This window comes from Crocuta crocuta, unplaced genomic scaffold, assembly GCF_008692635.1.
Source record: "Crocuta crocuta isolate KB4526 unplaced genomic scaffold, BGI_CrCroc_1.0 scaffold139, whole genome shotgun sequence".
NCBI classification, from domain to species: domain Eukaryota; kingdom Metazoa; phylum Chordata; class Mammalia; order Carnivora; family Hyaenidae; genus Crocuta; species Crocuta crocuta.
The window spans coordinates 3,419,077-3,446,262 of NW_027533258.1; the positions used below are offsets into that span (position 1 = coordinate 3,419,077).

Sequence of the window (27,186 nt, forward strand, 5' to 3'; positions counted from 1 at the left end):
CACCGCGCTCGCAGCCGCGTCCCGGGGAGGCGGCACCGCGGGAGGGATTCGGGCCGGAGCGCGGAGGGATGGGGCTCGTGGTCTTCCCTCGAGGCCCCTTCCACAAACGCGCACTCCAGCCCCGACTCGGCGGGAACGGATGCCCCAGGGGCCACCACCTCGGCTGCGCGGAGAAGAGCAGCAGGGCAGCGTCCAACTCACCTCCCATCCCGGGCCTGACAAAGGCTACGAACTTCTTGGGCCAGCTCGGAGTCGCGCATGCGTAAGAAGGAGCGGGGCAAGGCTGGCAGGCCTCAGCCAGCCCCGGAACTACGAATCCCAGAAGCCCCTGGGCGTTGTCGGACTCCCGTTTCTCAGCAGGTGGGAGCACACGTGGCGCGGTTGGGAGACTCGAAGGAGCTGCGGTCTCCTTCCCTCTCGCGAGAGTATCGGGCCGCATCGCTTGTGTCGGATTCCCGGGAGGGAGAGCGCGAACGCCGGAGAGACGGAACCGAGTCCGCCTGTACCCCTCGCTTTGTCTCTTCGTGGGGCTGCAGCGCAGCGCTTGGGGCTGCTGAGGAATTCAACGCTAATGCCTCAACTCTCATATGACTTGACCGCATATGGCTTCTCCATGTTTTTGTCTTCCCCAAACTCCTCTCTTCCCTTCTGTATTTTGGGGAACAGCGGGTTGTATACCCAAACATGATCGTGCATCCATAGACGACTTGTAATACAGAGAATTAACTTGTGTGAGATAGGTGAGTTGAAGAGACTCAGCCAGTTTCAACACATTGGAGCGACAGATTCTTTGCAGCCGTGACAGCTTAAATTTATCAAAAGAGGTTGTTTGCTCAAAGGAGCATGCCTTTGATTGTATTCTGTCACTAACCTACCCACCCCAAACTCTAAAACGTCTAAACTGCCCTTCCTCTTCTCGGTGGATGATTTTCACCGCCCACAAACCCCTTTGCAAAAGCCAGAACCTGAATATCCTCAACTCATCTTTTTCACGGTCTATCTCCCAAGTCCCTACCTCAAGTTTTCTTTCCCACCAGTGTGTTCTCCACACTTTCTGGTCCGTGACCATTCTAAAGCAAGACTATAACGTGACTTTACTGCTAAAATCTTTTGAAGTGGCTTTCAAAAACTCTGGGGGAAAATGATGTCCCCACCAGAAAGCTCCCCTTCTCTGGCTCCCGTTATCTGATGTAGCTCCCATTATTCACACTCTTGTGTAATCGTGTCTTGAGTGTGGGTAGGACCTGTGACCCACTGTTAAACAATTGAACCCAACAAAGGTGACATGATTCTAATGCTTCTTGCTAGGAGACTGTGCTGGCTTTGATGTAGCAAGGGTTGATGTTGGGGGGACCCACATGACAAGGAACTGTGGGTGGCCAGCAAGGAACCAAACCCTGTCAACAACCCCCTGATGCTTGGAAGTGGATCATTTCTGGGAGAGTCTTTACCTGAGAATCCAGCCCTGGCTGACACCTTAATAGCTAGCTGCAGAGGACCCAGTTAAACTGTGCTCAGACCTCACCCACACACACTATGAGATAGTAAATATATGCTGTTTTGAGCCACTAAGTGTATAGTAACATTGTCATCCAAAGAAAAGGTAACTAATACAGCATCCTAATCTAAATGGCTGGCTCCTTTCCCCAAACCCAACCTGGGTATCCTGTGGAAGGAGGGAGGTTGTTGGATTGAGAAGCTATTGAAAAATTGATTGGAAACCCTCTGGAAGACTAATGGCTACAGTTGATTCTAGGGTATGTGTGTGTTGGGGGGTGGGGATGGAATGGCGGCAGCAGTGGAAGACAGATGCCACAAGGAGACTGCAGGTAGGTGCTATAGGGAGTGGGGCTGCTTTTTAGTTTTCCTGCTTCTTTCCATCTACTCTCATGTTGAGCTGGGTAATTACATTGCACAGGGTAGCCTTAGAGCTGGGCTGGGCGAAGAGTGGATACTGATAGATGCAAGCATATTCACCTCAAAGGATTTTATTCAGCATTCTCCCACCCCAACACACACGCACGCGCGCGCGCACACACACACACACACAGTGAGCCAGGTGATTATTGCAAAAAAAAGAGGTAGAGATAGAGAGGTTCTCTGATGGATAAGATAATCTGGCAGGAAGAGGGTGGTAGGTGGCAAGTATTATCACCCAAATGTTAACGCAGTAGATTCTCTGCTTTAAAAATAAGTCAAATCCCCTTAAGTGCCCCCTTGCCCTATCCACATACAAACATATTATCTACAGTTGTGCCCTTCCTGGTGAGTTGAAGAAGATAAAGAAAACACTCCAGGGCTTGGTTCCCTTCCCTCCCTATCATTACTGGCTTGTAACCTGGACCTGGAGAGTATGGGCCCACAGGGGGAAAAAAAGATATCTGAAGAATTTTATTGCTATAAAAAGAAAATAAACTGAACAATTTATAACATATAAAGCAGAAATCAAGAATTGGATGCTTAACCGACTGAGCCACCCAGGCACCCCCATAAGCAGCAATTTTAATAAGCAAAGGAGGTTATATACCAGCTTGTCTTGAGCACTGCACCCACCCACCAGAATCTTTAAAGTTTATAAAGAGGCCTTAACTGGGTTCAGCCACATATCCAGTCCACATGGTCTCAATAACACATTACTCTCTCAAGGCTGCCTCCCCAAAATGACCCTTACTGTGGCAATGGTGGGCAGAATATATATTTCCAAAGACAAGGGAGGGGGGCGAGGAGGCTCCCATTGTTTGGGTCTAACTCATAGGATGACTGGCAGTCACTCTTGATGACCTCTTCCACCGTAAATAACAGGAAACTCTAAAAGCTCCCAGAGATAAAACAGATCACCTACAAAACATAGTTCAATGCTAAATTCCCAGTGTCAAAAACAGTGCCTGAAATTGTGTGGTCCTTCAATAAATAGTAATTGCCTAAAAATAAATCTGATTGTTCAATAGTAGTACTGACTGGAGAAGAAAGTGTAATGGTGTTTTCAAATTGTGAAAGATAAAACTTTGAATTTTAATTAAGTGTCATGTAATTGAGGCAAAATAAAGATACTCATGCACACAAGACCTTGAAAATATTCTTGGATGAATTATTTCTGCAATAAGAAAAAATTCAAGAAGATGCTTCAAGATATAAAGAAAGGGAAAGAATAATTTAGTAAAGAGTTTATCATTGTCTTAACCAAGGAACAGAGGTATTAAGACAGAGTGACACCAACTACATGTATATAACAATCCAGGACTATAATTTTAATACCATTGGGGATGAGGATGGGAAGTAGGAAAGTGAAAGCGAGGTAACTAAGTTACCTGTCTTGATTAAAGGGACCATATACATATTCACAAGCTTAATAAATGAATGGAGATGGGGGAAGAAACATAGGTGTGGGTTTTATTAAGTTAGGTGCAAGTACCATGAGAATAAAAGTAGATGTAACATTCAAACCAGAAGAAAAGAATTTATTATTTAATGGAAACCCAACAAGAGGAAAACAAGAAACAACAATAAAGTATGATCAAGGGAAAGCATAGAATAAGACTTGTTAGTATATCACAGTAAATGTAAATGAGTCAAACCCATCCATCAAAAGGTAGAGGATCTCTGTTTGAATTAAAAACAAATGAAACAAACAAACAAACAAAACTAGCATGACTCCCAAGGTGGAGCAGTATGGGTTTTTGTTTTTGTTTTTTTTTATAAAAGATATATTGGAAACTAAAAAACAGAGAAGTATTAAAAACAAAGTGATGACAAAGGATATACCAGGCAAATAATTAAAAGAATACCTAGATAAAATGTTATTATTAATAAAATTAGATTCAAGATAAAAACATCATAATGGACAAAAGAAGACCTTATATACTTGTAAAACTCATGAGAAGTATAATCTATTGTATTGGCCTATATTTCTGCTCTTTCATTGTTCTTTCTTCTTTTCTGATGCTCCTGGGACCTTTTTTTATCATGTCTTTTTTTGTTTGTTTGTTATTGTTGGTGCTGTTGTTAGAAATTCTCTTAGCCATCTTTAAAAGACCATCCTTAAAGGGTAGGTCTGCTAAGTGACAAATTCTTTTTGTTACCATTCATCTGAGAATATCTGGAGTGCCTCTTCATCCCTAAAGGATAGTTTCTTTGGCTATTCAACTCTTGGTTGGCAATTCTTCCCCTTCAAATTGACACGCTTGAAATGTAACATTTCCTTCTGGCTTTTACGGTTTCAAATGAGAAACCTGCTGTCCATTCAAATTAGTGTGTCCCTATAGGTAATATGACATTTCTCTGCTTCTTTCAAGATTTCTTATTTGCCTTTAGTTTGCAGAATTTTAATTATGATGTGTCCTGTTAGGGATTTCTTTATGTTTATTTATTTGGGATTTGTTCAGCTCCTTGAATCTGTAAATTTATGTCTTTCACCAAGTTTTGGAACTTGTCTGCCATTATTTCCTTTAATACTCTTTCAGCTTCATTCTCTTTTTCCTCTCCTTTTGGGACTTGGATGTTAAGATTCCTTAATCTTTTGTTATTTGTCCCAACAGGTCCCTGAGGCTCTGTTCATTTTTTTTTTCAGTCGATTTTTCTCTGTTTTTCAAATTGAGTTCGTTCTACTGATCTGTACTTAAGTTCATTGATCCTATTATCTGTCATCTCCACTCTACTTTTGAGCCTATCCAGTGAGTTTATTTCATTATTTGTATTCTTTTGTTTTATAATGTTCATTTGTTTCTGTATTTCTTTTCTTTGTTAAGGTTTAAAATTTTTAAATTTGTTTTGAGAGAATTTGTAAATTCTTACTGAAATATTATTTTCAAATGATGGCTGCTTTAAATCCCTGTCAGGTGAGTCAAACATCTGATACTTCTCAGCATTGACATTGTTGACTGGCTTTTCTCCTTCAGGTTGTGATTTTCCTGGTTATTGGTATGATGGGTGATTTTGGATTGATTCTTGGACATTTTGTCTATTACATGAGGAGATTCTGGGTCTTATTTAAATCTTCTGTTTTAGACCACTGCCATGCTGTTTAGCTTTAGCATACAAGTCTTGCCTTACTTCTGTGGGGTGTGATTTCAATGAGAATTTAACTTTCAGAGCCTTTGTGGTCTGCTTGGCTTATCAGGTCCTGCTGGGGGTGCTGCCTGAGTGGGTGCAAAGAGCTGGGCTGGGCTAAGGTGGGGAAAGGGATCTCCAGCCCATGGGGAAGAAGAGTGCTTCCTAATTTGGGCCCTTCATGTGGTGGCATTCCCCTGGCGGTCCTACCCAACCACCTGGTGTCTCCAGATGTGAGTGTGGATGTGTGTTGGGGGTGGAGGTGGAGATTCCCAGGGCGGGCTGGGATGGACAGTGCTTCCTGGGCCGGCTGATTCTCTTGGTCAGACCCCCCAGTTTGTGCAAACTAGAGCCCGGTGATCTCTCTGGGCATGAGAGGGGTCTCAGGCTTGGGGGGATATGGAAGCTTCTCCATCAGGGCACTTGTAGTGGTGAGATTCCCCTTGTCAGTGCCATTTCTTCCACATGACACCTCCCTCCTACCTTAGCTCTAGATGGGCGAGGGGAGTTTCAGGTCTAAGGTACGAAGAGGCTTCCTGGCTGGGTGACTGTGGCAGCCCTCCCCCTCCCCACTTGCAGGTGCTGCCCACCCAGCTGGTGTTCTGGGTGGGTGAGGAGAGTCAGGCCTGTAGGGAAGGGGAATACTTTCCCTGGTTCTTGCTGTCAGTCGGCTTCCGGTTAGTCCCCCTCCAACGCTATCAGGCTTCCCTGGAATTGTAGGTAGGGTGTCTAGTTGATCTGGGGGAAGAATGAGCCTACCTGGGCCACCTTCTCGTGCTAGGTTTGGGTTGTGAGTTGCTCTGCCACCATGCTGTTCCTCTAGTCCTGAGGTCTGTCTCTCTACCCAGTCTACCTTCCTCTTTCTGTTATACCCAGATCGCAGTATCCTCAATGACCAGAGACCACCGGGAAGACGGAGTCACGCATGCAAAGGCAAAGGGCTTTATTACAGGCTCGAGCTCGGGCTCCCAGACCTCATCAACGCAGTGGATCCATGCTGAGAGCCCCGAACAAAGGCAGAGTAGGGTTTTTATGGGGTTTGTGATGGGGGAGTTACAGAAATTGTGGTATGGAAACAGTGATCCAATTATAATTATACAACATTATTGACAGCGGGTTTAACCATACATGTTATCCAGAGTATCTGTTACTTTTGGCAGGATCCAATTACAACATTCAGGGTACCCTTAAATTCAACCAACCATAGAGCAAGCCTAGAGTCTTGTTCGGCGACTAATGGGTTAACTTTTGCATTAGGCAGTTGAGATCTATCTATAGTTGCTGGCCTTTCTTGATTGGGCGTTGCCAAGGTAGTGTGGTGGAGTGAAGTGGTGGGCAGTTTCTTTGGCCTCGGGCAATGTGTAGCTGCCTGACAGTTACAGGGAAACTGAAACTTAGGCCTTCTAGTTTAGAGGGGAAACTTAAAGCCTATTATGGAGTCAGTCTGGTTTAGACTTGTGTCCTTACATTTCCACGTATCAGAGTTCTTGTTATTTCTAGCATTCATAATGGGCTCGGCAGGAAGGATCAGGGAGAAGTAAGTCCACATATCCTCTTATCTGGACCCGTTATATAGAATGACTGACAGATAGATCAATATTTGTAGTAGGAAAGTTTTACATAACCCCTGAGAAACTGATACATCAAGCAGACAAGAGAAAGGAGAGCTATAAGTTTTAATAGCAGGATTAAGAAGCCCAAGATAATAGATTTACATGAAACTTATCATGCAACAAACAGATGTGCATTCTTTTCCAGCATGCATGCATTATTCAGAAAAACTGACTATACGCTCAAATACAGAAGATGCCTCAGTGAATTTAAATTAGATATCAGGGATGCCTGGGTGGCTGAGTGAGGTAAGCATCTGCCTGAAGCCGGCTCCAGCTGGTCCAGGGGTCCCTGAAGGATGGACGGTGTCGGCGAGAGAGAGAGTGAGAGAGCCCCTAGATTCTTTCCAATCACCAGGCAGGCATCTCTGCTCTGACTGGGGCTCAACTTTATTTTACCATTAAGTGTTTGGGGAACGGCACAGAAGTGGCATTTGCGTTAGACAAGGATTTCTGATAACAAACTTCTTTGACATGTAAGAATGTCCCAAAACATAGATTTGTAGAAGACTCATGCATAACCTTTATCAACAGTGATTGAGGCAGGGGATTTGGATGCTTATCCTACGGGGAAGGAAGGCATCTTTAGCATACCAGACAAAGTTTTTAGCATAAAAAGGGTGAAGTTACTTCTTTGTGGGCAGGGGTCAATAGCTTGTTTGTTTAAGGTGGAAGTATCTAGAAAAACAGGTCTTTCAGGAAACACCTCTGCTCCCATAATCACAAAAGAATTTCCTCAGTAGGTTTCTTCACAGGGAGCAATCAGCATATTCAAGGTCAGAATAAGTCACTCACAAGATGCTCCCAGCAGAAACAATTGGGTGGGGGTGGATATCTGTCCTTAACTCTAAATTAGGCTCTTTGTCTCAGGGCCAGACTCAATTGTGTTTTAGCCCCCTTTATTATGTAAGTCTTGGATCTGCAAGGCCCATAGGAAGAACCTTTTGACAATCATCCACAATGCTTTCATCTGAAGTCTCTTTTGAAAAGGCAGGAAAATGCTTTTCCTTATGAGCAATTTGTGTGGGGAATATCGGTCTGATCTGGAATATTGTGAGGCCTGGTCAATACCAGCAGCCTCTTTTCCAACATGAACCAGTAGTAGCAGAAGGAGATACCAGTTTTCGTTTCTCACGGGAGGAGCTGTGCAAATGCTACCATTTCCTCGCTGTGACTGTCATCCAGCGAGACCAGTGTGGCATCTCTTTTATATATATATATATATATATATTTAAGTTTATTTGTTTTGAGAGAGACAGAGACAGTATGAGTGGGGAAGGGGCAGGGGGAGAGAGAGAATCCCAAGCAGCCTCTGCACCATCACCATGGTGCCGCATGCGGGGTTCAAATTCATGAAAGTGTGAGATCCTGACCTGAGCCAAAACCAAGAGTTGGACACTTAGCCAACTGAGCCACCCAGCCGCCCCAAGCATCTGACTCCTGATCTCAACTCAGGGCTTGAGCTAAGAGTCGTGAGTTCAAGCCCTGAGTTGGGCTCCAGGCTGGGTGTGGAGCCTCCATTAAAAAAAAACAAAAACAACAACAACAACAAACAACCTATAAAACTAAATAAATAAAATGAATATCAGACATCTATGTCACTACATATATTATAGATCACTGAAACAGAATGCAGGACACATAGGTAATTTAAAATTTTCTAGTAGTCATTAAAAAAATTTTTTTAATGTTTTATTTATTTCTGAGAGAGAGAGAGAGACAGCGTGAGCAAAGGAAGGTTAGAGAGAGAGGGAGACACAGAATCTGAAGCGGGCTCCAGGCTCCGAGCTGTCAGCACAGAGCTCGACATGGGGCTTGAACCCACAAACTGCGAGATTAAGTGACCTGAGCCAAAGTCCGACGCTTAACCAACTGAGCCACCCATGCGCCCCTCATATTTTTAAGAAGTTTTTTTTTAAAGAGGCAAAATGCATTAAATAAATATACTTATATAATTTGACATATCCAGGGGCACCTGGGTGGTTCAGTCGGTTGAGCGTCTGACTTCAGCTCAGGTCATGGTCTTGTGGATTGTGAGTTTGTGCCCCACATTGGGCCCACTGCTACCAGCCCGTCAGCACAGAGCCTGCTTTGGGTCATCTGTCCCCTTCTCTCTCTGCCCTTCCCCCGCTTATGCTTTCTCTTCCAAAACATAAATTTTAAAAATTGAAAAAATTATTCAACATATCCAATATATTTAATGTTCTCCCCCAATATATTTAATGTTTAATCAGTATCAGAACTTATTAATAAGTCACTTTACATTTTTGTGCTAAGTCTTCTAAATCTGTTGTGTATTTTGTACTGAGAGCACATCTCAATTTAGATTAAGCACACTTCAGGTTCTCTGTATCCACATACAGCTGTTGGCTACCATATTGGATAACACAGATCTATCTTCTTTGACTGTATGTGATAAAATAGAAATAAAAATTGAAAAGGGAGCTAAAATTCTCTATGTCTGAAGATTCAGAACAAAATAAATTATAGTACTAACAAATTTTAGGTTAAAGAGAAGATAATGAAAGAAATAAGGAAATACTTAGAACCGAATCACAATGAAAAATTTCACTCCAAAATTGGGGGACCTAACTAGAAGAATACTTGAGGGGATTCACATATGATTTTTTTTTTTTTAAGATTTTTTTTAAAGTAATCTCTACACCCAAAGTGGGGCTTGAACTCACAGTCCTGAGACCAAGAGTCGCATTAGGTACTGAGTCAGTTAGGTACCCCCAGAGATACACATATAATTTTAAACACATTTTAGAAAAATTGAAATAAGTGGGTTAAGGAGGGCATTCAAGGAGCTAAAAATGATATCTGCTGGGGCGCCTGGGTGGCTTAGTCGGTTAAGCGTCCGACTTTCACTTAGGTCATGATCTCGCGGTTCGTGGGTTCGAGCCCCGCGNTATTTAAAAAAAAAAAAAAGGATAGATGAAGCAAAAGAAATAAGAAATATAGAAATAATAAAGCATTAAAATAAATGAAGTACTAGACCCCCCAAACCAATAAGGAAAATTATCAAAACCAAATGCTGGTGGGGTGCCTGCCTGGCTCAGTTCAAAGAGTGTGAAATTCTTTATCTCAGGGTTGTGACTTATAGCCCCAGGTTGGCTGTAGCAATTACTTAAAAACAACTAATTAATTTAAAAAACTGGTTTGGTGAATACATTAATACAATACTTTCTCTCCAGAGAGAATGATGAATCTAAAAAAGAAGGCAGGGGAGTTCCTGGGGGACTCAGTCATTTGAGCATCCAGCTCAGGTCATGATCTCGCGGTTCGTGGGTTCGAGCCCCGCCTCGGGCTCTGTGCTGACAGCTCAGAGCATGGAGCCTGCTTTGGATTCTGTGTCTTCCTCTCTCTCTGGCCCTCCCCTGCGCTCTCTCTCTCTCGCTCTCTCTCTCTCTGCCTCTCTCTCTCTCTCAAAAATAAATAAATATTTAAAATTTTTGTTTTAAAAATTAAAAAATAAATAAAAAAGAAAGCAGGGGCACCTGGGTGGTTCAGTTGGTTAAGCATTCCAATTCAATTTCCACTGAGTCATGATCTCACTGTGAGATTGAGCCCTCTGTAGGGCTCGGAGCTGACTATGTGGTGTGTGCTTGGGATTCTCTCTCTCTGCTCCTTCCCCATTTGTGTGTTTATGCTCTGTCTCTCTCTCTAAATAAATAAATAAACTTTAAAAAAGGACTAAAAAAGCAGACTGATGAAATAAGCAGAAAAAATAAAGACACAATAGAGACTATTCAACAATACATCTGACAATGTAGATAAAGTAGATAAATTTAAGAAAATATAAAATGATAAAAAATTGGTACACGATTAAGTTGGAAACTTTAACAGAAAAATTACCATGAAAGAAATTGAAATAAGAGACCACACTGGCAAATTCGACCAAACTTTCAAGGAACAAATCTTCTGTATATTGTACAAGATGTTCTAAAAACAGGAAAATAAAGAGACAAAGCTGTCACATTTGTTTTAGTAACTCAGTATAACCTTGATTCTTAAAATGGATAAGGCACTATGTGGAATACAAAAATTATAAATGATTTCTACTTTTATTTATTTATTTATTTATTTATTTATTTTAATTTTTTTTAATGTTTTATTTATTTCTAGGAGAGAGAGAGAGAGACAGCGTGAGCAGGGGAGGGAGAGAGAGAGTCTCAGACTGAAACAGGCTCCAGGCTCTGAGCTGGCAGTCAGCACAGAGCCCGACGCGGGGCTCGAACNAGAGAGAGTCACAGTCTGAAACAGGCTCCAGGCTCTGAGCTGGCAGTCAGCACAGAGCCTGACACGGGGCTCGAACCCACGAACCGTGAGATCATGACCCAAGCGAAAGTCGGACGCTTAACCGACTAAGCCACCCAGGCGCCCCAAATGATTTCTACTTTTAGATATAGGTGCGAAAATCCTAAAGAGAACGTTTAGGTGAATTTAGCTGATACCATGATCAAACAGAGATTAACATCAGGAAATCTAACTATGCAATTTGCTACATTAATGGACTCTAAAGGCTAAAAATAAAATGATTAAATCAACAGAAATCGAAACATCGTTTGGCAAAAGTTCATTATCTATTAATGATTAGGCTAAAAACTCAGGTAAGCTTTCTTAACTTGGTAAAATCTATATACCAAAAGCTCAGAGCAAATGTGAATTTAACACAGATGCTTAGGAGTATTCCCTTCAGCCTGGAAATGAGACAAGAATGTTAACACTGTTGATGTTAAATACAGCAAAAGAACATAGTAGAAGGAGTGCAGTACTCTCCAATATAGGAAGAAGGGCAGAAAAAGAGAGAAGGGGCTGGTTAGGATTCTAGAAGGGACAAAATTTGAATGGCAATTACTTACATAACATAGAAGTTAAGATCACAGACCCAAGAGCCAGGTTTTAAATTTAAAATCTTGACTCTGATGCATGTCATATAACCTCAGGGACATTACCTAGCCTCTCTATATCTCAGTTCTCTTTTTGTAAAGCGAGGACAATAGATAATACCTACTTTGTTGATGGTTGTGAAGAAAATGAGCTATTTAGGTGAGGGTTAAATGTGTTCGTATGAAATGAATTCATATGTATTTTAGTTATTTGGTGATGATATAGTAGGAAATGAATATCTACAGAGAAAACCTAAAGGAATCAACAAATCATTAAAACCATAAAAATTAAAGTTTAGCCACGTTTCTAGATTCAGTTGGTTTACTGATAGCAGTTCTGTTACAACTGTAACAGAAAGTAACATTCTTGTCTCATATGTCAAGCTGGGTAATAGATACATGGACATATTTTACTATTATTTTAAGCATACTATTATTATTATTTAAGCATTTTGCATGTGTGATATTTATATCATAAGCTTTTAAAAAGGATTTATTTTTTCTCCTATTTTCTAACAACATGAAAATAATTTGTGGCAGTCAGGAGCTTTGTCATTTAGATAAATCTTTGCTTTACAAATTCACTTTCCCAACACATTATACATTTACATTACATTTGTTGGGGGGGGGCTGATTAATGAATATGCAGAATATAGAGATCACAATGCCAATATATGCATCTATATAAACCTATGTGTGTATATAATATAAATATTAAAATCTGCCAGAAGTGTCAGATCTTATACCATGAAGAAACGCTATTATACCATGTTACAATCGATAATCCCGAATTGCTGCTCTCACCTTTCATTGTGCTCCCTCTTGCAAGGTCACTCCAGGCATTTTCGGGAGTATACAACGAGGCTCTAGAAGCTATACAGGCATAAACCAGACTTGGGGGTTCACCTCATTCTTCTGTTCATGCTTTGGCTTCCCTGAAAAACATTCATGGCCTGTTCAAATGTTGAAGGAGCCTCATTGTTGCCAGTAGTAAATAAAACCACTGACTACTCTACTATTCTACCTCTTGGTACCCTTGACCTGCCAATCTTCACAGTGTTTAGAAGGTACTAAGTTCACGAAGAGGTGGGGAAGGATGGCTTTTTCTTTGCCTGTCAACTGGATGTAGAGGTGTTCTCCTACTGATTCATTTTACGTAAAGTCACTCAACAAAACAGCTTTTCTTTTTTTTTTTTAAAGATAGGTAATTTTTTTTCACATATATTTATTTCAAGACAGAAAGAGATCATATGAGCACAAGCTGGGGCGGGGAGACAGAAAGAGAGACAGACAGAGAGAGAGAATCCTAACCAGGCTCCCTGCTCAGCACAGAGCCTGACACAGGGCTTGATCTCACCCCTGTGAAATCTTCACCTGTGCTGAAACTAAGAGTCAGACGCCTAACTGACTAAGCCACCCCGGTGCCCCAGAACAGTTTTTTGACTCCTGGCCTTCTCCATCTAATTGCTAAATCCCAGGGACCATTCTATCCCACTGTATTTTATTCAGGCTCTTCTCTCCCCAAAGCCTTTTCCTTCCCTCTGTTGTTAGACAATAAAATTTCCGGGGTACCTGGATGGCTCAGTTAGCAAAGCCCGACTTTGGCTCGGGTCATGATCTCACAGTTCATGGGTTGGGGCCTCACATCGGGCTTTGTGCTGACAGCTCAGAGCCTGGAGCCTGCTTCAGACTCTGTGTCTCCCTCTCTCTCTGCCATTCCTCTACTCATGCTCTGTATCTCTCTGTCTCAATAATAAAATAAAACATTAAAAAAATTAAAAAAGAATATATCCTACACAAATCAATTAGCTAATATTTACTGAACATTTCATATATGCTAAGAGTCATGCTAAGAGCTCTACATTATTGCATTCATTCCTAATAACAAACTGCTAAGTTGGATACTGTCATCTCCATCTTACAGATGAGAAAACCCAGACGTAGAAAGATTTATTAATGGTAGCAGCCCACATTCAGATGCAGGCTTTCAGATTCTACAACCCTGGCTCTTAAACGCTCATTAGTGCCTCTATTCCCCAAAACAGTCTCTGGGAGCAGCTGAAGGGGGGGTCTACATGAGTTTTAGCTCAACCAAACCAAGTGGTTTGATGTATTAATAGTATACATAATTATATCTCCATCGGAAAATGATAATTCCTCTCAATTCAGCAGAATATAGTGAATGTATCACAGGATTTGTGGATTAAATGGTACCTGGTTCTTGGCTTGAATGTCATTTTCTGCTGGTGTGACTTCAGACTATTTACTGTAACTCCCTGAGCCTCCATTTCTTTGTCTTGAAAAGGAGATGATGAGGGGCGGTTGGGTGGCTCAATCAGTTAAGTGTCTGACTCTTGATTTCGGCTCAGGTTATGGTCTCATGGTTCTTGAGTTTGAGTCCCACAGTGGGCTCTGTGCTGTCAGCATGGAGCCGGCTTCAGATTCTCTGTCCCCTTCTCTCTCTGCCTCTCCCCTGCTTGTGCTCTCTCTCTCTCTCTTAAAGTAAATAAATAAACATTAACCCCAACCCCCCAATTATAGAGGCCTCAGCATCTCCTCTGAGATCCCAGCACGAGCATTTCATGGTTTGCTTTCTTTAAAGTAGCATTTTTGTGGATTTCCAGTGTATTCTGGGTAGAAACGAGCTTAGAGAGACAGGATCCAGAGCACAGGTATGAAGACTGAGCAGGCTGTGGTCACATAGGGTTGGGTGGGGTGGGTGGTAGAGGTGGTGGTAAGCCTCTGGGTTTGCCCTAGTAGAGTATGCACCTTCTCAGCACCTACTGCTTCTGGAAGGGACAAGGAAGACACCAAAAGCTAAAGCGACTTCAGTCTTGTCCCAGTAGAACCCAGTAGAAGCACATTCTAACGAACCCATCACGGAGAGGTTGGCTGTAGAATGTACCCCCAAGAGGCTAAATTAACTGAACCTGGATACATATAAAATCAATCACCAAGGGATCTGAAGGGCCGTCACGTCTATGAAAGTGGCCTGCAAACAGGAAATAATAGGGACAATCCGGCACTTTTCTGGACAGAGACATGTAAACATCATGGTGCTAAGAAGAGTCTTACACGTTAGATTTGTTCCTTGCCCGGGGCGGGCCTCACTTCTCCGCGTATCAGAACACTACACTTGGGTGATAAGAACCCTAAAGGCCGTCAAATGACCGCGCGCTCTGCCCTGAGGGTGCGGGAGCGTGGGAACCACAGAAGATGTGGCCCCAGAATGTGAGAGCACAGGGTATCTGCCCAGATTCCTGTAAAATTGCGGCCGCTCACGCGTGGGACTGCTGTGCTGTGACCCTTTCTGAAGCAGGGCTGCAGCTCTGCTCATTCTATGAACAGTGACCAAAAGGATCAGCTCACCGGACCAGACCTTTGCTCCCCGATGCACTCCCACCCGCCCCCAAATACTCTCCACAGTCCTTAATGGTTTAGTAAACGCCCCCAATGGTTCCTGTCCACTTTCCCCGGGGCTGCCAACGTTAGCCTCTCTATTTAGGTCCGTGGGTGGGCTTGTCTCTGAGCGCAGAACACCCAGGCGTCCAGGAGGTCATGGCCAGGGCTTCTGAGAGTCCGCGCGCGGAGCAAGGAGGGACTACATTTCCCAGAAGCCTCCGCGCACGCGTCCGCTTCCGGCTCCTTTGTCTGCACCAGCTTTGCTCGCTGCGACTCTATCCTTGAGATGCTCCCTTAAAGTGACCTGCTCGGTGTCTGGGCCGGGGAGGAGCAGACGCTGGGCAGGGGTGTGTGTCCAGCAGTGGGGTTGTCAGGCTTGGGGGTCTGACCGCGTCCCACTGGGGTTCTCCCAGGGCCTGCTGATCTGACCACAATCCCTTCTGCAGGAGCTGGGGTGCTGTCTGTCTGGGCCTGGCCCCCTTGACCCTGGCCCCTCTGCTCTGGCTTTTGTGTGTCCGTGACGACGGTCTGTATGTGTGCTTGACTCTGAGATACCTCAGGTCTTTCGCTGGGAGGTGAGGCAGGTGGGGCCCAAGGCTCTCAGTGCTCCCAGGTCGCAGACCGATGGGCGTCTGCCTTTGTGCCCTTGCACCCCACAGCGTGGTGGAACCATTGCATAGACTCCGTGTTGACGTGGGAGACGTGGGTGTAAGGGATCTGTTTGTCTACAGCTCGAGAAAGCGGTTATGACTTAGTAATGTAACCGTAAGCAAATGACTGAATGTTGCATCCCCCGTTCCTTACCCGTCAAGTGAAGTTTATTGTTCCTACCTTTTAAGTGGCCATTGTGAGGGTTAAATGGAAATTTGATATGAAACAGTTGACACAGCACCAGGCACTAAGTAAGCGCTTGATGTCATTAATAGTAGGTATCACCCTCCCCGCTTGTACATAAAAAGAAACAGAAATTCGGGGAGGAAAAGTTACTTGTCCTGGGTCACCGAGCCAGCTGGTACTAGAAATGAGAACGCAGGGGCCTTTACTCCCAGCAGGACACTGGCTTAGTAAAGCTTCTATTAGACTTCTATTAGAAGGTTATATTAGACTCCCCTGTGAATAGGGCCTCCTGAAGCCTGAGTGACCGCTGAACTTCGTGGCTTTAGTCTTAGCCCAAAATAGACTGCTTCAGACTCCCTGATCACTGTTAGGGGTGGGGTCTCAGAGCACGGAAAAAGAAATACAATGAGAAAGAAGGATTCAATCCAGAATCTCTTGCTAGAGTTTCTGGGAGAATGCTGGTAACCCCCCAGGAAGAGGCGTGGAGGGTTTGGGTGAGGTTGCTGTCCCCAAATGGTGGTGCGGAGGCTTGGTTCAGGAGGAGCAGACCCACAAACTCCAGAACAGAGGGAAGAATTGCAAGGGAGAGAGGCCCCCGCTGTTAGCTGGGCACCCACCGTGTGGGCACTTAACGTCATCTTGGTTTTCCTTTACAGCAGCCTTGTAAAATGTGTGTGGGCAGCTCTGAGACGCGTCATCAACGTCTTCATTTGTAAAAAAAAAAAAAAAGAAAGAAAGAAAAAGAAAAAGTGATTTATGGAAAGCATCGGTACATAGTGAGTACTCCGTAAGTAGCAATAATTTTACTAACATCATTTCCTCTTGAAGCTCCAAAAAGTTAAGACATCCACCCTGCATACTCTGTTATACTAGATACCTCTCCGAAAGATGAGAGGGGGCGTGTCAGACTCCTTGGATGGAGAGAAGGAAATTGGTTGATGGAGAAGCTGATGAATTGATTTGGCATTCTAGGGGGAGCTAAGGTGCAGCGCGAGGGTCGGGGGCGGAGGGCTACATCTGAAGGGTCTACTGCCCCCTTCTGGTGGGACTGGGAACTGCTCCTGACTTCCTTTCAATCTCTTTTAAGAAGGGAGATACAAAGTGATGGCCCAGGTTAGAAGGGGCTTCCACGGTCTGTCTGAAGTCTGGTTTTCCCAAACATCCTGCCTGCAGCCCCTCTGCTTTACCAAGGCCCTGAAACTTATGTGCTCCTGTCTCTACCCTATCTTTCACTGATTGCCAGCGTCCAGTACAAGAAGGGGACAGCCATCTTGTGGGGAAGTCGGGGTTTGGGGTGTAGCCAAATACACTGATTACGCCTTCTGTTTTCATAAAACAAAGGCTGGAAAGAAAATCCCGTAAACTTTTGGTTAGTGGTGATATGCAGAAAATAGTTAGAATAAGAATGAGCTGACAAATGACCTTTACTGAACGCTTATTGATTGGGACCCTTTATATACATTAATGCACCGTCTCGAGGCGGATACCATTATATTCCCATTCCTCAAATGAGGAAAGTAAAGCACAGAAGAAACCTGCCTGTCGCCGTGCGGAGCCCAGGATTTAAAAACAAGCAGGCGGCCCCCAGAGCCAGTGTTCTAGTGAGAAAACATTGTAGGGGGCATAATTTTTTTTTAAATCGTGAAACTCTATAACGTTTTTGATAAGGGCTTGAAATTCCAATTTCTTCCCCAAACAAATCCACAAGGGGCTTTCAGTATTGCTTTTTGGTGGAGGTGGGGGATGAGAGTTAAATAATAAACTCAAGAGTACGAAGACAACTGAATTCTATATAGAATAAAACAAAAGGTATGTAACCCTCCCACCCAGAGACAAGCTCAAAGAAGTGCTCAAAGTTAATATGACTGGTTTTCTTCCAGAAGGCAAAAAAATCAGAATGGGAAAGGCAGTCACAAGCAGGAGGCTGCTCAATGGGTACAGGGTCAGACAAAGGAGTTAGAGGGATCGTTAATTCATTTCCAACACTTTGGGCCTATTGCCACCCGCTATCTTATGTTTGGTGCTTGGGATGCAGGGGAGGCTGAGGTGACAGATGATGATTTAGTGGATCACGTGTGCGATGGAACCAATCTAGGGCGGCTACCTACTTAGTCAGGGCCTGGGGTACTCATGATCTGGTAGCTGATACTTCCTGTGTCCTTGACCGCCAGGTTGGGTACTGTTGCCCTTTTCCTCCGTGGCTCCTTTTTCTTGTTCTGTGAAGTTGGAAAGTGTCTCTATTTATGAATAAAGGAGACAGGAAGTTCTGTAAGCTTCCTGCCCACCCCAATAGTATGTGCTTCTTTTGGTGTGGGTCACAGGAATCCTCGTTCTCAGGCACGGGCTCAGGCGTATCCTGAACCCAGTTAATGATCACACCTTTCCCTAAGTTTACATTCAGTCTGCTCTCTAAGGTTATCTTGGAAACCTCGTTACTCAGGTGTCTGCGGGAGTCCTTCAAGCCATGTGACAGCCAAGGTCAGAGGCACTTTTTGTCATAAGAGGCTATTTCTAAAATAATAGGTCTGAGATACATATTAATAAACTGGATTCTGGGGTACCTGGGTGGCTCAGTCCATTAAGCGTCTGACTCTTGGTTTTGGCTCAAGTCATGATCTCATGGTCCGTTGGTTTGAGTCCCGTCTCTTGCTCTTTGCTGACAGTGCGGAGCCTGCTTGGGATTCTCTCTCTCTCTCCCTCTCTCTCTGCCCCTCCCCAGCTTGTGCTCTCTTTCTCTCTCAAAATAAACCCATAAAGTTCAAAAAAATAAACTGTACTACTTTATTACTCTTCCCTTCCAGTTCTGCCATCTTGGGGCTCTGGCCTTTTCCAGAAGGGGTATCTTGAGGAGGAGAATATGGCTGCTGTTTGAACAGCAGAGTCTCAGGTGAGTCAGGGATTTTCTTGTCATCCCCGAAACCTCATTTTAATTCCTGAAGCAAATAAGTTCCTCTCTCTTCACATGGAGCTCGTCAGCCCTATCAGCATCAGCAATTTTTTTTTTTAAATTTTTTTTTTAATGTTTTATTTATTTCTAGGAGAGAGAGAGAGACAGCGTGAGCAGGGGAGGGTCAGAGAGAGAGGGAGTCACAGACTGAAACAGGCTCCAGGCTCTGAGCTGACAGTCAGCACAGAGCCCGACACGGGGCGCGAACCCACGAACCGCGAGATCATGACCTAGGCGAAAGTCGGACGCTTAACTGACTAAGCCACCCAGGCGCCCCCAGCATCAGCAATTTTAAAAGATGGAATCAAGAGGGTGGGATGGACCTCCAACAACATGGTGACTGGGTGTTCCTTTTTGTGTGGAAGCAGCAGTGAGGTTGGGGGCGGTCTCTCCCATCAGTTGGCAATAGAAGGCATGGGGAGGGAGAGGACTGTGAGCGTGGCTGGGTGAGAGTCAGCTTCCCTTTGTCCACTTGAGGCATTTGGCTTAGATAAGCAGAGGCACATGAAATATCTGTTGTATCCATCTGCTTAGAATGTTCTCCCTGGGGTAAACAGACATGTACACGAATTTGTGTGGCACAGATCAGCCAATTTACTGAGAGCCTTCTCAAGGTGCTTTAGGGAAAATGTATGATTTCAAAGGAGAGGGAGGAAGTGTGTCCGGCTAAGAGAGATTGGGGAAGGCTTTATCCATTCAGGCAGCACTTTTAAGCCCTTTTAAGGAGCCCCTAGTTAATAGAAGCAGTGAGATTTGAAGCAGGGTGTGAAGGATGAGTAGATTTCAGAGAAGAAATATTTGGGAAGTTAGTGACTTAAACGGCTTACGTACTGCTTCCTCTGAGACAGGAAGAAAGGAAGTCCATTGAAATCATGGATAAAAAAACCTAAAGAACTTCAGAAGCTTCTGATCTGTTTGCCATGTACTAATAATCACACCCAAAGTTCTTTCCTAGATCGAATTCTCAAGCTTGGTGTATTTCTCAGTTTCTTACTGTGTCTCTTTCTTTTAAAGAAACAAATTTTAATTTTCTTATTTATCTTTGAGAGACAGAGAGTGAACAGGGCACGGGCAGAGAGGGAGACACAGATTCCAAAGCAGGCTCCAGGCTCTGAGCTGACAGAGTCCGACAGGGGGCTTGAACTCATGAGCTGTGAGATAACCTTGGCCAAAGTCAGAAGCTTAACCAACTGAGTCACCCAGGCACCCCTACTGTGTCTTACTGTGTCTCTTTTTTAATGAAGATAACCTTAAGGCTTGGTGAACAATAGGCTTGGATGGGAACACTACATCCTTAACTCAGTCTTTTTAATTGGGCTAAGTCACTTTGTTTAGCTTGAGAAGTTTTAATGGGCCTTTGTTGCTCAAAGCCTTTTTTTGATTTACTTCCTATTGTATGAGGTCTAGAAACAGTTTGCTTTTCCAACCCTGTGAAGCCCCAAATTTCGGGACTCCATTTTATCTTAGCTTGAAAGTTGGTAAATTCCTTCCTGAACTCAGGTCTTTATTTCTTTGCCAAATAGATCCAGAAGCGTCCTGCACAAGCTAGCATTCTGGCTCTTTCCAGCTTCTTCCCCTGGAGCTACAGGCTCAGTGAACTTTTGGTGTGCTTTCACGGTTACTAATTACTTTGCCAGTGTATATCAAGAGTCTACATCATTCCAGCCTTAAATACCCATTTCTTTGAAACTTGCTGCCTGAATGTCAAGCCAATGCCCCAGTATATTTGGGGTCTTTTGTTAATGATACCTTCCACTTTAAGGTGCTAGTTTCTGAATTGATTAGGATTGGCTAACTTGTAACTGGTATAACCGATAGACCCCAAATGTATAATGGCCCCAGCATGATAGAAATTTCTTTCTTGTTCTTGTAACCAAATGACTGGGTATTCGGGTTGATAGTGTGGCCATTCAGGGCCTTGTGCTATCTGAAGCTCTGATATCTCTACCACATGGATCCCAGACCCAACTTTGGGGTCATCCCCATACTAGCCAGCCAGAAGTGGAGAACAGTATGGAGGAATGTATGTGAGTCCAGCCTGGAAATGGTGTACCTCATTTCTGCTTGCGTTCTTTTGACTTGAACTCAGTCATGTGGCCACATCTAACTGCAAAAGAGATTGGGAAGCATTTGTCTATCTAGAAAGATGAAGAAGGGAAATGTAGTTAGCAGTTTCTGCCCCTCTCCTCAAACACTTAAGTTATTTAGAACTATTTTGCTATTGTAAGTTGTAAACAGGTAAGAGTCTGTTTACAACCCTTTTGTCATATCTCTGACCATTTTATTATTATATATTTCTAGATATACTAGATATATTCTAGATATAGAATTGGCGTGACAAAAGGGTATACACATTTTAAGACTCTTTAATCTACAAGTCAATATGCTTTTGACATTAAGAACATAGTGAGATCCATTTCCTCTCCATTCCATCCATCTCCCCTAATTCTGAATTCAACTATCCCTTCAAACTACATGTAGGTGTTTCAAGGCTTTGTATCATTCAAGGATGTGGCTGTGAACTTAACTGAGGAAGAATCGAGACAACTGCACCCTGTGCAGAGAGTCTTGTACAGGGATGTAATGCTGGAGAACTGTAGGAACCTGGTCTCCTTGGGTAAGGTTGGGTCCTCACCTCAGGTAGGCCTTTCGGGTTGCCATTGCTTTCTACAGATTTCCTTGCTCCTATTAGGGGAACATCACAAAGAAGGCTTTGGTTAACTTTTTCCTCCAGAATCCAGAGCAGATCCTTAAACTGTTTCTCACTCCACTTTGGTTAAAAATATTTAATTGCTTTTGGCAATAAGTTATTTTGTTTTCTGCTCTTGAAAACGCAAGAGTGGGGCTGAAAATGGGGTGGTCCTTGGTCTCTGAAATTGACAGTCACATTCCATTTCTTTCTCTTGAGCAGGATTTCCATTTTCTAAACCTGATATCATCTCCCAGTTGGAACAAGCAGTAAATCCGTGGACGCAGGAGGGAGAAGTACTAAGAAGGGGCTGTACACGTAAGTGGGAACAAGACACACAACATCTTTTGAAATATGAGATAGGGGTTCTTCCCCAAATCCTCCAGACCTGTAGAAAATGTTGAGGCCCCCTCAAGTCTCATCTTCATTTGGACATAATCAGAGTCTTGTAAGCCTCACTCTAATTCTTCCCAGTCTCAAGGAAGGGTGTACTTCCTCCTTAAAGTTATGGCCCTGACACTTGATCCGGGGCTCACTGTTGTGTCTCACTCCAGGCATTATATGAGGTCATCCCCTTTTCCTGTCTAGTTGTTGGAGTGTCTCCTTCATTTACTGTGTTTTCATTACACCTAGTTTTTCTCCTCCCTAAAAAGTATGAAGAGAGTGGAAGAATTTGAATGTAAGTTTAAGAACTGTGATCTTACATCCAATTTTAAGGTGGTAAAATGGATAGAATTTGCTGAGTATATGTGGGAGGTGAGGGAGAAACAGACAAAGAGGATTTCCAGGTTTCTGGCTTGGTGGTATAGGTGGATGGAAGTTCTTTTCCCTGAGATGGAAAACACAGGAGAAATGGCAAGTTTGGGGATGGGGATGGAAGACAGGTTCTGCTTATTCTAAGTTGTTTGAAGAGTCGATAGTAGGTCGCAACTAATGGTTCTCAGAAAGGGGCAAATTTACCCCCAGGAGACATGTCTGAAGACTGGGAGGGTGCTATGGGCATCTAGTGAGTAGAGACCAAAGATGCTGCCAAATATCCTATAATGCACAAGACAAGCCCTCACACAAAGACTTATCTTGCCAAAATGCCAGTAGTGCTGCAGGGGAGAAACTCTGGTCTAAATAAAGGTGTCTGGAAAGTAGATAAATATAAGAAAGAGATGTCAATTTTGGTGAAGGAAAAATCATAAGTGGTGGTGCAGATTTAAGAATCATCTGAGAATAATAGTTGGTAATTGAAGTCATGGGAGTGGATGAAATATAAAAATAGAGAAACAGAGCATGAAAAAAGTTGCAAGAGAACCTAGAAGCCCAATGAACATACGCATTTAAGTATCTGCTATTTGTCTGTCTTTGTCTATATGTCTATATCACTTGTGTAAGTTTTCAAAAACAAACATGGGAAAAATGGTGTCAAAATCATAGGATGGTAATAATTTTTAATAATGGATGATGGCAGTAGAGATGTGTCATACAAATGTTACCAATATAAATGAAGGAAAGAGAATCCAAAAAGGATACAAAGACAGAGTGGCCAGAGTAGGAGGGAACTGGGTCAGATTTAGTTATTGAAGCCAACAGAAAAGAGCATTTCAAGGAGAGGAGGTGCCCATAGCATTATGAGATCAAGAGAAGAAGACCTCAAGAGCGTCCATGGGACTTAATAGGTCGTTCCTTCTTTTCAGTTAACCTGATAGTGGATTAGTCCCCTGCTACTGTTTTTGTCCCCTGCCTAACTTCCACTGCCTTCTTTTAACTTTCATTTTCCTACATTATATAAGCCACATACAAGATTACTTTGAAAATAGTCCAGCTTGCAAAACATGTGTGCTCTGTTCCTCTTACCTTTAATAAAGTTGAACGAGTACTTACAAGATTCCCAATTACAAAGTCCCAACTTTATAACAAGTAAGACGTATGTCATGTGTATCCACAAGGACGATGGACTAGTACTAGTAGTGAGCCTAATCCCCGATCTGCCTAAAATTTCTGCGTTCTCCTGAACTTTGACCCTCTTTGTCTTTGATGGTGTGTTTGTGTGTGTGTGTGTGTGTGTGTATTTCGGAGGCCCAGGGAGATGGAAAAAACTGAAAGCTGAAGGAAATTTCTGGCAAATGGTAACACTCATGGTAGCAAAGGACTACGGGAAATGATTTTACTGAATCTGATAGCAAGTTCAGATGTAATCAAGGAGGGTTACTGTGGAACTGAGCCAGTGGGAACAGAAGATGTAGGCACTGAGTAATGCGCCCAGCTGTGGTGAACTCCAGATGAGGGGCCTGGGGGCTGCTGGTGGTAATAGTAATGAAAGCAACAGAAGATTCTAGCAGTTCAGAGGCCAAGAGCAGCTATCATTTCTACATTGATCATTTCCCAGTTGAAATCTCCCTAACACATTATTTTACAGCATTCATCTTTCTTGAAAATATTTGATTAATACCTATCTTTCCCAATAGACTATAAATCTCAAAAGAGTTGGTACTGTGTCTTTGTTCATCATTGAGCCCTAGCCCATAATAGGTATTCGATAAATTATGTACTTATTTATTTATTTTATAAATTTAAAAAAAATATTTAGTTTTGAGAGAGAGAGAGAGAGAGAGAGAGACAGCATGAGTGGGGGAGGGGTAGAGAGAGAGGGAGACAGAGAATCTGAAGCAGGCTCCAGGCTCTGAGCTGTCAGCACAGAGCCTGACATGGGGCTCGAAGTCACAAACCTCGAGATCATGGCCTGAGCCAAAGTTGGCTCAGCCACCCGAGTGCCCCCCCCCAAATTCTTTTTTGATTACGTGACTTATATTTGTGACCAATGGTATTGATGGAATTATCTCATTCCTGGTGTAGCCATTTCCTTGTTCTAGTACAGGGAACATTTTTACTTTTCCCCTGCAGATTTGGAGACCAGAAAATTAAACCCAAAGAATGTATTTTCTGAAGAAGTATCATACCAAGGGATAAGTATGGAGAGAAACACAGAGGCAGATGCAAGTTTGAAAGAAGCCTGGGGATATGCAGAGATCAAAGAGGATACTCAAGATAGATTCTGGAAAGAAACAATGGTTATCTGTAAGAAAAGAACTTCTATAGCTGAGAGTAACCTCAAATGTATTGAATCTGACAGACATGTTAGTCCGAAGTCAGACTTTGTTACGCAGTCAAGACATCCTAAAGAAGAGAGACCATATCCATGTGATGCTCAGGGAACAAGCTTTAAACAGAATTCAAAATTAGTAAGACATCAGAAAGATAGCACAAATGAGAACACTCTTCAGTGTAATGAATGTGGTAAAATATTCAGTGATCACTCAGTATATGTTCAACATCGTGTGGCTCATAATGGGGAAAAAAATTTGGAAGATAATCAGTATGGGAAGACCTCTGGCCATGGCATACACCACACTGAACATCAGAAAGCTAATATTGGAGAGGAGTCTTATGAAGATAGGAAAGACTGTACCTGGGACTCATACCTTACCAAACATCATCATAGTGTTCATAGTGGGAAGGAATATAATGTGCATGAAAGAGCCTTCATTCAGAATACACCATTTATTCAGCATCAGAGAAACCAACATGGCAAGAAATCTTAGGAATGTAGTGAATGTAGAAAAACTTTTGGTAATTATTCAGCCCTTACAGTACATCAGAGAATTCATACTGGAGAGAAGCCATATGAATGCAGTAATGTGGGAAAGCCTTTAATCATAGTGCCTCTCTCATTCAACACCAGAGAATTCATACTGGAGAGATGCCCCATGAATGTCATGAATGCAGGAAGGCTTTTATTCAGGTAACACACTTTATTCAACACCAGCGAATTCATGCTGGAGAGAAGCCTTACGAATGTAACGAATGTGGTAAAGCCTTCAGTCACAATTCATCCTGTATTGAGCATCAGTTTATTCATACCGGAGAGAAGCCCTATGAATGCAGCAAATGTGGGAAAGCCTTTAGCCACAACTCGTCCCTTATCATCCATCAGTTTATTCACACTGGAGAGAAACCCTATGAATGTAGCTAATGTGGCAAGGTCTTCAGCCAGAGCTCACACCTCTATCAACATCAGAGAACTTACACTGCAGAGAAACCTTACACCTGTAATGCCTGTGGGAGACCCTTTAGTGATCAATCAGCCCTTATTCACCATCAGAGAACTCATACTGGAGAAAAACCCTACAAGTGTCGAGAATGTGGTAAAGCGTTCAGTCAGAGCTCAACTCTCATAAAACACACAAAAGTCCACACCGGAGAGAAACCTTACACCTGTAGAGATTGTGGGAAAGCGTTCAGCCAGAGTTCATCTCTTACTCAGCACCAGAAGATTCACACTGGAGAGAAACCGTTTGACTGCCCTGAGTGTGGGAAAGCCTTCAGCAGAAGTGCCCATCTTACTCAGCATCAGAGGATTCACACTGGAGAGAAACCCTGTGAGTGTAATGCATGTGGGAGAGCTTTCAGGTGTAGTTCGGCCCTCATTAGGCATCAGACTTCATAGTGGAGAATTGCTTCGAATGTGTGGTCATCCAGACTCTTTGCTTTGTTAAATACCAAAGAATCATACTTTCATGGATGATTATAACTGTGATCCCCCTTTTTTTTTTTCTGAGTGTGGAAAATGCTCTCCTCCCTTTTTCTCCTGCAAAGAATTAGCTGTGACTGCTAATCCACAAATCCCCAAGAAGAAACACTGAACTGAAACCTGAAGTAGCCCAAGAGACTCCAACCATCAGACTTTCTATGTGTGTATGTGTGTATTTTCTTTTTTTTAATTAAAAAAATTTTTTAATGTTTTATTTATTTCTAGGAGAGAGAGAGAGAGAGACAGCGTGAGCAGGGGAGGGTCAGAGAAAAAGGGAGTCACAGACTCTGAAACAGGCTCCAGGCTCTGAGCTGGCAGTCAGCACAGAGCCCGATGCGGAGCTCGAACCCACAAACCGCGAGATCATGACCTAAGCGAAAGTCGGATGCTTAACCGACTAAGCCACCCAGGCGCCCCTGTATGTGTATATTTTCATCTGTACCTGAAAATGACTAATGTCACCAGGAAGTGAGTTTTTTTTCCTGGCCCCAGGGATAGGCTCTTCCAACACAGAAAATAATTCCAGTTCCAAATTGAGCTCATTGCTCCTCTTTGTACTGACTGGAATACTGCCGCGTCCAAGTTATATAGACTCATGGTTGATCATATACTCAACCTCCTTTCTATGAATCTTTGCCTTAGTATATAATTATTTCTACCCCTAGCAAAACTGTCCTCACTGAAAGGGCCCCTTTGAACTCTCCCTTGTCACTGACTTTCCAATCCTTCTACTTCAAGTGCTCATATAGTGTTAGCTACAGCTTGAAGTTCAACAGGGCTTGAGTTTCAGAGCCGAAAAGCACAACCGAAGAGAGAGGAAAAAAAGGATTTTTGTTCTGAAAATTGTAAGACAAAATACTCTGATGGAATGGTGACATCTGAGAATAATTATTGAAATACATGAAATTTTTAGTAACTGTTAGAAACTCAAGGTGAGGGAGGGAAAAAGTCTTCCAGAACAGTGTCTGTTATTGGAAACAGAGCTCTTAAAATAATGTGTGTTCGGGGCGCCTGGGTGGCTTAGTCAGTTAAGCATCCGACTTTCACTTAGGTCATGATCTCGTGGTTCATGGGTTCGAGCCCGGAGCCTATTTCAGAGTCTGTATCTCCCTCTCTCTCTGACCCTCCCCTGCTCACGCTGTCTCTCTCTCTCCTAGAAATAAATAAAAATTTAAAAAAAAAAT

At 43.1% G+C, this 27,186-nt stretch overlaps 2 protein-coding genes across 2 annotated transcripts in view; one reads left to right on the forward strand and one right to left on the reverse strand.

Annotated features, from left to right (window-relative positions):
* The window catches only part of ZNF286A (zinc finger protein 286A), a 21,269-nt gene extending 21,009 nt beyond the window's left edge, over positions 1 to 260 (reverse strand). Inside the window, exon 1 of the mRNA XM_077746898.1 lies at positions 202 to 260. The gene's annotated coding sequence lies outside the window, so the exon portion shown is untranslated. The remainder of the gene's footprint in view (positions 1 to 201) is intronic.
* A 1,521-nt stretch (positions 261 to 1,781) lies between these two features.
* Positions 1,782 to 25,967, forward strand: LOC144217170 (uncharacterized). Its single transcript, XM_077746711.1, is given in 7 exon segments — positions 1,782 to 1,829; positions 21,216 to 21,351; positions 21,646 to 21,741; positions 24,316 to 24,749; positions 25,071 to 25,104; positions 25,107 to 25,905; positions 25,907 to 25,967. Coding segments are annotated over 7 exon segments (1,608 nt in total).
* Positions 25,968 to 27,186: the final 1,219 nt, after the last annotated feature.